Source organism: Rhineura floridana, chromosome 4 (assembly GCF_030035675.1).
Source record: "Rhineura floridana isolate rRhiFlo1 chromosome 4, rRhiFlo1.hap2, whole genome shotgun sequence".
Lineage (NCBI taxonomy): Eukaryota > Metazoa > Chordata > Lepidosauria > Squamata > Rhineuridae > Rhineura > Rhineura floridana.
The window spans coordinates 79,008,797-79,023,440 of record NC_084483.1 but is presented as its reverse complement, the minus strand read 5'-3'; the positions used below and the strand labels follow the sequence as shown (position 1 = coordinate 79,023,440).

Below are 14,644 nucleotides of genomic sequence, written 5' to 3'. Positions count from 1 at the left end.
TTAAAACAAGAGCGTAACTACTTAATGATCTTTGACCTTGGACTGTAGGGCAAGTAGTCTCTCAATTGCCCTGTTTTTAAGCTAAGGAACTTGCAGTATTATGGTTTTCATATAACTTGCATTTCAGTTTCATTAAATTATAAGGCTATTGATGTGAACTTCTAAGCCAAAAGCCTGCTTAAAATGGGTTTTGCATTATTTTATCTTGAAACGTGTCTTCCTAGTTACACCTTCTCATCTTTCCTTCCATTCTTTTTTAATTACTTTCCTGAGCTTCAGTTCTTAACTGGATATATGTTTACTGTTTTACCAGGAAATGGAATCAAAGGAAAAGGAAGGGTGGTTACCAAGGGCCTATTGAATGTCTTCCTGAACTGATTGCTGCATGTGATGGAAAACAGAATATTTTTGCTTCTATTGTAGACTGTGATTTCCAAGCCACACACATTACCCAGGTAACATGTTCTATTTTGTGTCTTGTTTAATGTTATTAGGTCAAAATGCATGGAACAAATCCACTTGACACACTTCCATAGAGCAACATATAGTTTTTTGCACATACAGTAGGGCCCTGCTTTACAGCGCTTCGCTTTACAGTGCTTTGCTAATACAGTGGTCTCAATTAGACTCAAGCCCCACTCATACAGCGCTTGTTCCACTTTTACGGCAGTTTTCGGGCATCGCGCACCATTCTATTCAGTGAGTTCCGCTTTACAGCGTGTTTTGCTTTACAACAGGGGTCCGGAACGTAACCCACCGTATGAGTTGGGCCCTACTGTATATATTTTAACCAACATAATAAAGACTTCAGTGATCAGTAGAAAAAAGTGTAGTTCACTCTAACCTGTTGCCTGTTTCAAATACATGCACACACACAATTTAGGCCAGAAATTCATGACTGAAGCCTAAATGTATTTGCCAAAGCTAGCCATATATTGCATAGGTTACATGTGTGTGCATGCACACACATGAGCGCGCACACACAAACATATATCTATACTGATTTGATTGGCTTGCTGTGCCACAAATTCTGGTTGTTGCAAAAACCCATGAACTATTTGTGTGCACCATGCTTTCCAATTTCTTTAATATACAGGAGGGAACACTCATACTGCACCCTGCAGCATGAGTGTTTCTTGCCTGCTGCATATGGGGTATGTGTCTGAAGTTTGTCTTTTAACTACATTCCCCAAAGATTGATTCTGTTTCTGAATCTGTTCCCTTCACATTCCCAGGCCTTCACCAGTGGCATATATTGGGTTCAAAACCACAATCAAAACTAAGTATGTACAAGTAGTATGAAATATATTTGTTCTTCATATACCAGGAACAAATATATTAAGCAGGGCTAGCACAAAAGGGCGGCCAAGTCAGACCCTGTCAACTATTATTTGCTTTAGAGTCAACCCTGCCGAGGATTGTGGAAGGGGAGCACTACTCCCACACTCTAAGGAGGGGCCCAGGGCAGGGTGGCACCCAAGGGCCCAGTCATACCTGGCACCGGCCCCGATATTAAGAATTGGGATATGATAGGCTCTGACATAGTAGTCAGCAAATAATAGTTACTTGTAACAGAGCTACTGTTCTGTGTCATTTTAGGGTTGATGCAGCTGAACTACAGGATGGCAGGTTTTTTGTTTGTTTGTTGTGTGAACAGTGCAGTTTGTTTTTGTTCACAGTAGCTGCTATACATGAATAGCTCACCAAAAAAGTGAGTTTAAAGTGGCTTGCAGGGGTGTGTGTACACATGGGGCTTCCATATCTTGTACTTGTATGTTTATGTACAAAATGCATGTCAGTAAGAAATGATATGCTACAATATTTTTAAAAAACCTCAAATTAGTTTGGGATTTCCACATGACTCAAGTATAGCAAAATTGGCTAGAAGCACCAAAGCATTTGTTTGAATTGACCCTTCAATCAGAAAAATCTGCCATCTTTGCTTTTTAAAGGGGAGAATAAAAATTCTTTGTTAAAGCATAGTGTATGCTACAGCGTTGTCTCAAGCTGAAGCTGAAGCATTTTCGGGCTTGAGGAATGGCAAGTTAAACTGCAGATGCTAAATGAAAATAAAATCTTCAACAAGTTTTCAGTCAAATACTCGAAGCCTGCAATCCAATATATGTCTACTCAGAAGTAAGCTTCATGAGGTTCAATGGGACTTACTCCTAGGTAAGGGTGCATTGGATTGCAGCCTTCAGGTATTGAAACTTGTTGACATTTTGCAGCCTAAGGCTGCAGGACTAACCTCACTTACCTGTGAATAACCCCATTGAATTCTAATAAATGTTTGAGTAAACATGGTTAGATTATGCTATTAGTGATTTACTTAAAGATACAACAGTATGTCCTTTGCACTTCTTTCTTTATTTCATATACAGTGCCTTGCAAGAGTAATCAGACCCCTGACCACTGCCCTCCTATTAATGAATTACAAATGGTACATTGTAATTTAGTTCTTTATGATATTTTATTTTGAAACACTGAAACTTAAAATCAATTATTGAAAGGTGTGTGTGTGTGTGTTATGTGCCTTCAAGTCGATTACGACTTATTGTGACCCTATGAATCAGCGACCTCCAGTAGAATCTGTTGTAAACCACCCTGTTCAGATCTTATAAGTTCAGGTCTATGGCTTCCTTTATGGAATCAATCCATCTCTTGTTGGATGAAATCAATCCATTTTCACACCTTGCGCATGTTGGGTCCCAAGTAGGGTTGCCAAGTGTCCAGTTTTTGCCCGGAGACTCTGGATTTTTGGGGTCCTCTCTGGGTAAGTCACCTAAGTCATCATTGTCAATGGAGACCAAGCCATTTAGTGCAAGGTATGATGGCCCACACAAAACAGTAAAAGGAGAGGCATATTGCTTTACTACTCACAATAAACCTGAATAGCACCATTCACTTCTATGTAAAAAGTAAAGGGCTGCATTCATTAATTCTGATGGTGCAAAATTTGCTCCAGGAGACTGCATTTCCTGCTTCTCAAGTGAATCCTTAGATTACAGAGCCAAAGGCTCTGGTCATTGCAATTATTATGTACGTTTGAATCTCTTCTATGTTAATTTTAATGGATCTCATGATTTGCTTCTAACGTGTGAAAAAATAGACATCTGTCTTTCGCAAAATCCACTAAACCAGACTTGTAAAGCTTGTGATCCAAGAGGTATAGTGTGGCCTGCTAGATGTTTGACAATATCTTTGTTTTCTTTTTCTGCAAGCCCAGGCAGACCTCAGAAATTGTTATGTGCCTTCCAAGTCAATTATGACTTATGGTGACCCTATGAATCAGCGACCTCCAATAGCATCTATTATAAACCACCCTGTTCAGATCTTGTAAGTTCAGTCTGTGGCTTCCTTTATGGAATCAATCCATCTCTTGTTTGATCTTCCTCTTTTTCTACTCCCTTCTGTTTTTCCCAGCATTATTGTCTTGTCTAGTGAATCATGTCTTCTCGTTATGTGTCCAAAGTATGATAACCTGTTTCATCATTTTAGCTTCTAGTGATAGTTCTGGTTTAATTTGTTCTAACACCCAATTATTTTGTCTTTTTCACAGTCCATGGTATGTGCAAAGCTCTCCTCCAACACCACATTTCAAATGAGTTGATTTTTCTCTTATCCACTTGTTTCATTATCCAACTTTCACATCCATACATAGAGATTGGGAATACCATTGTCTGAATGATCATGACTTTAGTGTTCAGTGATACATCTTTACATTTGAAGATCTTTCCAAGTTCTCTCATAGCTGCCGTCCCCAGTCCTAGCCTTCTTCTGATTTCTTGACTATTGTCTCCATTTTGGTTAATGACTGTGCCAAGGTATTGATAATCCTTGACAAGTTCAATGTCCTTATTATCAACTATGAAGTTACATAAATCTTCTATTGTCATTACTTTAGTCTTCTTGACGTTCAGCTGTAGTCCTGCTTTTGTGCTTTCCTCTTTAACTTTTATCAGCGTTCATTTCAGATCGTTACTGGTTTCTGCTACTAGTATGGTATCGTCTATGTATCTTAAATTATTGATATTTCTCCCTCCAATTTTCATACCTCCTTCATCTTGGTCCAGTCCCACTTTCTGTATGATATGTTCTGCATACAGATTAAACAAAAAGGATGATAAAATACACCTCTGTCTCTCACCTTTTCCTACTGGGAACCACTCGGTTTCTTCATATTCTGTCCTTACAGTAGCCTCATGTCCAGAGTATAGTTGCGCATCAGGACAATCAGATGCTGTGGCACTCCCATTTGTTTTAAAGCATTCCATAGTTGTTCATCATCTACGCAATCAAAGGCTTTGCTGTAATCTATAAAACACAGGGTGATTTGCTCCGTTCCATTATCCAACGTGTGTTTGCGATATGATCTCTGGTGCCTCTTCCCTTTCTAAATCCAGCTTGGACATCTGGTATTTCTTGCTCCATATATGGTAAGAGCCTTTGTTGTAGAATCTTGAGCATTACTTTACTTGCATGGGATATTAAGGCAATATAGTGTGATAATTACTGCACTCCCTGGAATCCCCTTTCTTTGGAATTGGAATGTATATTGAACCCTTCCAGTCTGTGGGCCATTGTTTTTATTTTCCATATTTGTTGACAATTTTTTGTCAAAATTTAGACAGATTCAGTCTCAGTAATGAAGTAGTTCAATTAGTGTGCCATCTATTCCTGGTGATTTGTTTGTTCCAAGTATTTTAAGCTTTCACCTCACGTTCTAAAATTTCTGGTTCTTCTTCATATGGTTCCTCCATGAATGAATCTGTCATCCTTGCATCTCTTTTATATAATTCTTCAGTGTATTGCTTCCATCTTCCTTTTATTATACAACCATGAGAGTGGCTCTATACTATAGTCAGCATGGATTTTTCACATTCCGCAATGTTAAATTCCCCTCATAAGAGCTACCTCTAGCCAAGGCAAGCCCTGAGGAAGGTGAGAGAAACCCAGCAGAACCTACACCTTGCTGCTGTGGCCTCCTGCAAAACTCCATCTGCAGGCTTCCTCGGGTGTCAACTGCTACCCCCTGCAAGGCCTGGATGCTAGCTGAAGCCAGTTGGGGCTAAAAAGAGAGAAGACTACTGCCAGAGGGTGGGGAAGAGAGCTTCCCTTCATAAGAGCCACCTGTAGCCAAGGCTTCCCTCCCCCCAGTGTAAGGCTTCTTTTAACATGTGCCGGAGTAGGAGTAGTCAGGGGCCTGCCATTGAGGTAATACTGGGCAGGGGACGTAATAGCGGTGGGAGGCAGACTGGCTGTTACAGGGGAAGGGATATAAGACATCATCGTACTTGCATCCCTTCTGGTCCTTCCAACCCTCGGAACACTGGTAGCTATGCTGGGAACTCCCTGGATCTTACTGTCCTACTGATGAATGCAACTAATAAAACCACTTTAATTCAGGACTTAATCCTGGATGAATGCGCTGACCTTGCTTGTATTACCAAAACCTGGCTACATGCCCAGTGCCCACCCACCCAATCTCCATGAGTCTGATGCATCCTTGGTTGTCTTCATGCATCATGACAGGTCCAGGTGTAGAGATGCCTAAATCTTTGAACAGTTCAAGTAGCCATGTCAACTTTCTGCTGACACATATTGTGTTTCTGTGGAAGAGAGTGCTACAGTCTCTTGTTTCTTACTTGCCCAACTGATCGCTGAATCTCCATAGTAGAAGTATCCCACTTCTTCCGCTACATCTGGTCTGGTAACAGTGTTGATATACAGACGTTTCCCGATGGCTTATCTGTAGCTCTCATGGTCTTCCCGTTGTTGTTTGTTATGGTCTGGTTTCAAGTATCCTACTTCCATTGGAGTAGGTGCTGGATGTGTATCCTTCAGTCCTAGACTTTCAAGACGGTCTTGGGTCTTTTGTCTTTGACTCAGCAAGAAGGATCCATCATCTTCTCTTTCAATTTGCATTCCTAGATGTTGCTAAGCAATATTTTAAACAAACAAAAGTCCTAGTTTTTGCCAGCAAGAACTTACATTTGTTAGGATCATCTGCTGGCCAAGTTGTGCCTGTTTCTCTGTAGTGAGTGACATCATCTAGACACTTCACTTCAACCTCCTTGTTCACTAGTTGTTGCTTGTCCAGTGGGTCTTGATAAGCCAACAGTAGATCATCAACATAAACCAGTAATTAAGTCCATCTGTTGTTCCTTAATCTGCTGTACAGGCATGGCTCTGCTCTGCCTTGTACAAAGCCTTATTTCAAGAGCATTTTGTTCAGTTTCTCATTCCAGGCTCTGGCAGCCTGTTTAAGTCCATAGATGGATTTTTGAAGTTTACACACTAAGGGTTTCTTTTCCTGGAACTTCAAACCCTGGTGGCTGTTGCATGTAGATTTCCTATTTCTCCATGCAAGAATGCTGTTTTTATATCCATGTGCTACACCTGTATTTTCTTGTTAGCAGCAACAGTCAGAAGAGTTCTGATGGTTGTGTGTTTGACCACCGGAGCAAATGTTTGATAGTAGTCTTGTCCATACTTTTGAGAGTATCCTTTGGCTACTAGTCTTGCCTTGTATCTCTCAACAATTCCTTCAGCATCTGGCTTTTTCTTGAATATCCACTTGCAGCCTACAGCTTTCCTTCCTTGATGAAGCTTGATCAGTATTCAAATTTTATTCTTGTGTAGAGCTTCCAGCTCTTCCTTGGCTGCCTCCTTCCACCTCTCAGCTTCAGCTTTGGGTAAGGCTTCAGTCTCTTTCCAGGTCTCTGGCTCTGGAAGCTTATCTCTCACGAGGTTAGCAAGTCTGTCTGGTGGTACACATTCGTTAGTGCTTTCAGAGCGTCTGGGTGCTGATGCTTCAGCTGCTCCTTCTGGCTCTGATGCCTCTTCTGGCTCAGACTCCTCATTTTCCTCTGCTAGTGTATTACTGTGATCCCTTCTGTTGTGGAAGAATAGCTCAATTTTTTCTTCCATTTTGGTGTCATCTGATTGGTGTGGTGCCCCTTCTGGTTGGTGTGCATAGTTTCCTTAATCAAAGTGGACAGCTCTATATACTCCAACTTTGCCGGTTTTGGGATCTATGACTCAGTATCCCTTCTGCGTTGAAGAATATCCAATGAATATTACTTCCTTGGCAGTGTTGTCAAATTTTGACCTCTTTTGTTTTAGGATGTGTACTGCCTTGCAGCCGAATACACGGTGAGACACGCTTAGCTCAATGCCTTAGCTCAAAATGTATTTTGTTGGTTGCAGCTGCTGGTAGTCGGTTCTGCAGATAGATGGTAGTAACCGCTGCTTTCCTCCAGTACTTCTGTGGTAACTGCATCTTCCAACAAGGAGCAAATCATCTGTCTAAGAATCCGGTTCATGCATTCTGTGACTCCATTTTGTTCTGGAGTATAAACAACACTAGTCTGGTGCTCTATGCCTTCCTCACGTAGAAAGTCTTGCATAGCCCTGGACACAAATTCTGCTGCATTGTCAGATCTTATAATTTGTGGCTTTCTGCCAAATTTGTTGGACACAATTCTGATGTAGTCCTTCAATTTTTGAAGTACTTGACTGTTCTCTCTCTGTAGTAGGTACATTGTCGTATACCTCGAGTAATCATCTATGAAAGTAAGCATGTATAAATTTCCGCCATGATGGCATTCTAATGGGTCCCAAAGGTCTGTGTGAATTAATTCTAAAGGTTTTGTAGTTTTCCTTTTGCCTTTCCTTAAGAAATTTTGGTTTCACACTTTTTGTCTTTATACAACATTCACATTTTTCTGTGGATTTACATGGTCCAATTTTAATGCCTCTAACCAGATTTTCCTTCCCTAGAGCACTGATTCTGGCTAAGCTGGCATGTCCCATTCTTCAATGCCAAACATGTAAAAATCCAGAATCACAAGTTTCTTTGGCTGTATTTACATGAATAGTTTCAAAATATTCCAAATGCAAAAGTCCATTTTTCAATTTTACAGTACAACACACCTCTCCTTGGTCTAAAACTTGGCAAATTTTGTCACTTAAAAAAAGTTCACCTCCAAGCTCCATTATTTTAGTGGCACCTATTAAATTATCTTTAAAAGCTGGAACAAATAGGCAATTTTTCAGTTCAAGCTGTCTGGCACCCTCTGACATTTTGCAAAGCAGCTCCACCGTGCCTATTCCTTGAGAACAGAAAACATCTGCTGATGCTGTCATTACATACTGTGTATGGGGGCTAAAGTTCTTAAACACATTTTTATTATTTATTAAATGTGCAGTACAACCAGTGTCGATTAAAAATCTGGTTTCATAACCATCATTCTTTCCATCGGATACATAGTAACTGAAATGATTCACTTTAGTCTGGCCATGTGTTTTTCTTTCAGCTTGCTTCTGTTTAAAATGAACTCTTTCTCCTGTCTCCCTTCTAGGACAATCTCTTTGAAGGTGATTAGGATATTTGCATTTGAAGCAATTCTTCCTTTGTTTGTCTATACCCCGATGTGGCTTTGGCGCATGACTCATCTATCCTGCCTTTGGTTGCTATTTCTGTCCACAGGAAAATTTGCTTTTTCAGACAGAGCTTGTTCCTGTCCCTCTTTATAGTCCTGATCTTTCAAATATGCCATAATATGATCCAAGTTCTGATCTGTCTGTTCTAGTGTGCAAGCCGTTATATAATGATGTTGATTTAGAGAGGCCAGCAAAACAACTTTTTGTAAATCTTCATCCAGTGATCTTCCACATCTTTCTAATTCTCAGAGCAGACTTGTATATCTCTCCAGATGTGGATTCAGATCTTCTCTGTCAGATTGCTTCAGCATGTACAGCTACTTATAGAGAAACATCACATGATTTTTAGATTTTCTGGGATACACATTTTCAAGCTTTTCCCATATTTCTTTAGCATTTCTACAGCCCATGCAAACCTTTAGTGCCTCATCTGATAAAGCAGAAATAAGAAGAAACTTCACTTTGGCATGCTTATGCTTCCAGGATGCAGTGGCTGCTTCATCCGCTGCCGAGGGTTCAGGATCAGTCAGGACTCCATGCAGATTCTCTCCTTCCATAAGTGCCATCATTAGTAGACTCCAAATCACATCATTGTCCTTCTCCAGCCTTGGGATGCTTGTCTTAAGTGTTGATTCTTCAGCCATGGCTTCCTATCTTTTGTTCTGCTTTTCTTTCTCTAACCTAGTCTCCTTTTGATCTCTTTTTGTAAATCACACATAGTACTTAGCCTTTTTAGCTTTCTGGCACAACTCACAGTTCAGTTTAGCTTACTGAGCAGCCATAACCCTTTGTTATAGAAATATATATGCAGAGTGATTCAGCGGTCTGAGCTGCATGTGCCAGTGTGTCTATTTACCTTAGAAGCAGGCTTTTACCCTGTATTTAGATCACTGAGACTTAAGACTTAGTAAAATAAGAAAAGCTACTTTACTTATAGAAATACATAGTAGATAGGAAAGGCATACCTAGTTCTAACTAATTAACTAAGTTGGAGGCACAATGCCCAGACGTGGGTATTGCCCTCATGGCTCAGGAGATAGAGCAAAGACAAAGATGTCTCCTCTCTCCTCAGACAGTCAAATAAGAAGACGAAAGAGGGGCAGGTCAGCTTCCCTGAGCATATCAGTTTACAATGGAAGGAAGTTAGGTAGAGAAGAGCACAGGTAAAGGTAGGCAAGCCTAGCCAGCTGGAGGACCCTAACTTTGTCTTCCTTCTGAAATACACACAAAAGAACCCCGACAGGAGTTGCTCTTGCCCCACTTCCAACACTAACTTTCCCTCGTTCATGCTTCTCACATTCCATGTTCCTATTGTGTACATTTAACAACTTCGGACTCTCCTTTTGTATCTGTGCACTTCAGCCTCTGGGCTTCCTTTTGGCTTTCACCAGGTGTATCATTAGTCACAGCGCTACTCATACTTCTCCGTTGTTCTTCCCCAGTAACTTGATGAGTGCCTTCTGACCTGGGGGTCTAATCTTTCAGCACTAGCTTGTGTTACATTTTGGATACTCTCTTCATAGGGTTTTCATGGTAAGAGGTAGTCAGAGGTGGTTTACCATTGCCTTCCTCTGAGTCTGAATGCATCTTAGTTTGGGTCTCAGCTGTGATCAGTACACCTTGGGTGACCCTGCTAGGAATCTAGCCTCTTGGTCTAGATTCCTGATGGCATTGCTCTCAGCTTCTTCAATACTCTCAAACCCCCTCACCATGTTAAGGTGTGCATCCTACAGGGGGATTGAAAGGTGACATTGGTTTTATGTTGGGAAATGTTTGTAAGAAACATAAAAAACTGAAACATGTTGCTTGCATAAGTATTCAACCCCTGTGCTGTGGGAGCTCTCAGTTTACACAGAGGAAAGAAATTGCTCTATCGAGGACACAGTTACTTTACCATTGACCTCCACCTGTGAACCATTCAAGTTGCTGTCATATTGTCAGGATAAAAAAAACCCTGTTGAAGGATCATTGGTCAGGCTGTGGATCTAAAGGAAAACGAAGACCAAAGAGCATTCTACAGAAGTGAGAGATAATGTAATACAAATGCATAGATTAGGGAAAGGGTAGAAAATAATATCCAAGTGTTCAGATATCCCAGTGAACACCGTTGGATCAATAATCAGGAAGTGGAAGCTGCATCACACCACCCAGGCACTACCAAGAAAAGGCTGTCTCTCAAAACTCAGCACTCAAACAAGAAAGAGACTTGTGAGAAAAGCCACAGAGAGGCCAACAATCACTTTGAAGGAGCTATAGAGTTCAATGGCTGGGAGTGGACTAATGGTGTACCAGTAAGTCATATCAAGAGCTCTGAATAACACTGTCGTGTATGGAAGGGTGGCAAGAAAGAAGGTGTTACTCAAGAAGTACCATCTGAAAGCACGCCTGGAGTTTGCCAGAAAGCAGGAGAGTACCGCAACTGTGATGTGGGAGAAGTTTTTGTGGTCAGATGAGACCAAGATAGAGCTTTTTGGCCCAAACTCAAAGCGCTATGTGTGGTGCAAGCCTAACACTGCCCATGCCTCAAGACACACTATCCCTACAGTGAAGTATGGTGGTGGCAGCATCATGCTGTGGGGATGCTTTTCATCAGCAGGGACTGGGCATCTTGTTAAAATCGAAGGAAGAATGGATAGGAGGAAATACAAGGAAATACTGCAAGAGAACCTACTTCAGTCCACCAAAAAACTGAAGCTTGGGAGGAAATTCACTTTTCAGCAGGACGGTGATCCCAAGCACAAGGCCAAAACAACATTGGAGGGGCTCAAGAACAAAAAAGTGAATATCCTACAGTGGCCCAGTCAAAGACCTGATCTCAATCCCATTGAGAATCTGTGGCACTCTTTGAAAATTGTGGTCCACAAGTGATGTCCAACCAACCTGAACGACCTGGAGTGAATCTGCCAAGAAGAATGTGCCAAAATCCCTCCGACACTGTGTGGAAAGCTGGTACATACCTACCCCAAAAGTCTTAAAGCTGTTATTGCAGCAAAGATGACTCTACCAAATATTAATATGTGAGGATTGAATACTAATGGAAGCAACATGTGTCAGTTTTTTAATGTTTCTTACAAACATTTCCCAACATAAAACCAATGTCACCTTACAATAATTGATTTTGAGTTTGTGTTTCAGAATAAAATATCATGCAGAATGAAATTACAATGTACCATTTTTAATTCAGTAATGGGAGAGCATTGGTCAGGGGTCTGATTTCTTTTGCAAGGCACCGTAAATTAAATGTTTGCTCTCAAACAAAAGGTAGCTGTTTTAATGTCCATAACCGATATATGTATTCATATATAAAATGTCAAAATTAATAATAACAATGCATTTAAATCAACAACAGATTTCTAACATAATACACAATTTTCTTCAGTCCAAGTTGTAGATGTGTTGAAAAATTACTACATTGTTATAATTAGTTCAGGGAAAACTCAGAAGTAAACTAACTTAATTTATTTGCATAAATTGCCGTTCTGTTATCTTTAAAACCAAATGCAAATTGGTTCTGTCTGATACGATGATGGTTATTTGGCTCAAAAGTGCTTCAATTTGCGTAGCAATCTGGTGTTGTCTCTGCAGTGAGACGATCCCAGGTAACATACAAATCCTGAATTATTCCAGAAATTAGTATGTTTAAAGCATCAATTTAAGTGCTAATTGCAGTAGTAATGAGAAAAAGCAGTACTACTGTGAGATTTGCATCTCCTTCCCCATCAGTATGCCTGGAACAGCGGCTGACTGGCAGAGGATTTGGCTGCTAATTAAATAATTGTATGCATGGTAGTGTTCACGTCTGATTCAATAGATGAAGATTAATCCTCAGATAAATATGTTTGGCTGGTATTGAAATGTCTTAGCAGTTTCTTCAAAAATAGCTTTTGTGTATGTGGCGTGCCCATATCTTTCATGTGTCCGTTTAATGTGTCAATACCATAAACTCTGCTTACGCTACACATCTAGATCCATGTAAGTGTAAATAAATGCATTATGCTACAACACAGAAGATAACACTCAGCTGAGTTTGAGATGGCCACACGACTCACGTGAAGGAAGCCTGTGAATGTACTTTGTAGGCCCAAATAAAAATACACTTCTGAATAATTTCCACTTTGCGACTTGTGTATACCTGTGAAATAATTTCAAAAGAGAGCTATCACAGAAATATGTTGCAGGGATTAATTGGGATTAATTTTTATCCACCTCTTTCTAAACCAATTAAATAAGAAGCCACAGAAAGTGTGAATTACCTGTGAAAATGAATATAATCTTAATGGGCAGGACTGACTCCCAGCACAGGTACAATATCCACCGGCAGAAGTTTCCAATAGGGCTTATACAGCCCCCTGGTCCTCCTCCCCATCTACTTATGTATGCAGACAGGCAGTATGTTTGGGGGATGGGAAGCCCCTGTGTGCTGGCTGGGCAAATGGTATATATGCATACAGATCCCCCCCCATTCCCCTTAATGTCTTGGTGTATGCAGAAAGGTGGGGGATAGAACCGTATTGGAACCCTGCACGAGTAGGTGGTGTACCCTAAGTAAACTGCCCACTGTTTTTTGTACACGTTTTGTTTCAAAAGCAAATAATTTTATATGGGCTTAGAGGCAAGACAAATACATCATTCTTACGAAGAGTTTGTAGCACTTCTATTTTTTCAATGTATCTCACACTTGTGAGTTAACTAATTGAAAAATAGCCTGGACTCAAAATATTAGTCAATTTGGAGTTCAAATGATCCCTGTGTTGTCATAAGTACAGAGTTTTTGTTCGCATTTAGGTAAGGGAGAAATTTAATTTGTGTAGGTTGATTTGGGTTCAGGGTTGATTTGATTAAAATCAAATTGATTTAAATCGCTTCTCTGAAGGACTCAGTTTTAATTATTTAAATCACTAGTGAGGAATACTATTCAATTATCTTCTTTTAGTAGAAGTGCATTATTTTTAATATAACCTTGATACATATTCAGAGATGTAGATGTCGTTAGACGATAGGTACACGCTAAGCAATTATTCTGAATTGTTTTCAGACTAATTTTCATCAAAAAAGGGGGTGATGATTTGTTTGTTTTAGTACTAAAACAGAATGAACTTGTCAAGTCATTCAGGAGATGAACTAGCCCCAACAGTTCAGTTCAGTTGTTCAGATGACTGGAGGAGACTAATGTCCCTATCTTAAAAAAGGAGGAACCTGGGAACTACAGACCAGTCACCCTGACATGAATCCCTAGGAAAATTCTGGAGCCCATCATAACATGATCAGTCTGTAAGCCCCTCGAAAACTATGCAGTGATTACTAGAAGCCAACACGGATTTATCAAGAACAAATCCTGCTGGACTAATCTTACCACATTTTTTTATTGGGTAACCTCCCTGTTAGACTGTGGGAATGCTGTGGACATAATATATTTTGACTTCAGCAAAGCTTTTGACAAAGTGCCCCATGATATTCTGATTAGCAAGCTAGCAAATATGGGTGGATGGAACAACTATCAGGTGAGTCCCCAGTTGGCTGCGGAATCATACTCAAAGAGTGCTCATCAATGGTTCATTCTCAAAATGGGGGGAGATAGTGAGAGGGATACCACAGGGCTCAGTCCTGGGCCCAGTGTTCTTCATCATTGTAATTAATTACTTGGATGAGGAGGTGCAGGGAATGCTTATCAGTTTGCATATGATAAAAAATTGGGAGGAATGGCTAATACTCTGGAGGACAAAAACAAAATTCAAAGGGATCTTGATAGGCTGGAGCATTGGGCTGAAAACAATAGCATGAAATTTAATAGGGATAAGTGCAAAGTTCTACACCTAGAAAAAAGAAACCAACTGCACAGTTATAAGATGAGGGATACTTATACTACATGCTACCTCACATCTTGAGTACTCCATCCAGTTCTGGATATCGCACTAAGGAGAATGCAGACAAACTGGAACAGCTTCAGAGGAAGGCAACAAGGATGATCAGGGTACTGGAAACAAATTCCTATGAGGAGAGACTGAAAGAACTGGGCATGTTTAGCCTTGAGAAGAGAAGACTGAGAGGAGATATGATAGCATGAAAGGTTCTCACCCAGGGAAGGACCAGGATCTCTTCTCGATCATCCCAGAATAATGGGAATAATTGAGACCTGGAATAATGGGCTCAAGTCACAGGAAGCCAGATTTAGGCTGAACATCAGGAAAACTTTCCTAAC

At 40.4% G+C, this 14,644-nt stretch overlaps 1 protein-coding gene across 4 annotated transcripts in view; it reads left to right on the top strand.

The window, feature by feature from the left end:
• The window catches only part of ASCC3 (activating signal cointegrator 1 complex subunit 3), a 411,273-nt gene that overhangs the window by 372,610 nt on the left and 24,019 nt on the right, over window positions 1-14,644 (top strand). For all 4 annotated transcript variants that reach the window (XM_061623428.1, XM_061623430.1, XM_061623431.1 and 1 more), the window contains one exon: window positions 314-455. In XM_061623428.1, coding sequence (XP_061479412.1) covers window positions 314-455 — 142 coding nt within the window. The remainder of the gene's footprint in view (window positions 1-313; window positions 456-14,644) is intronic.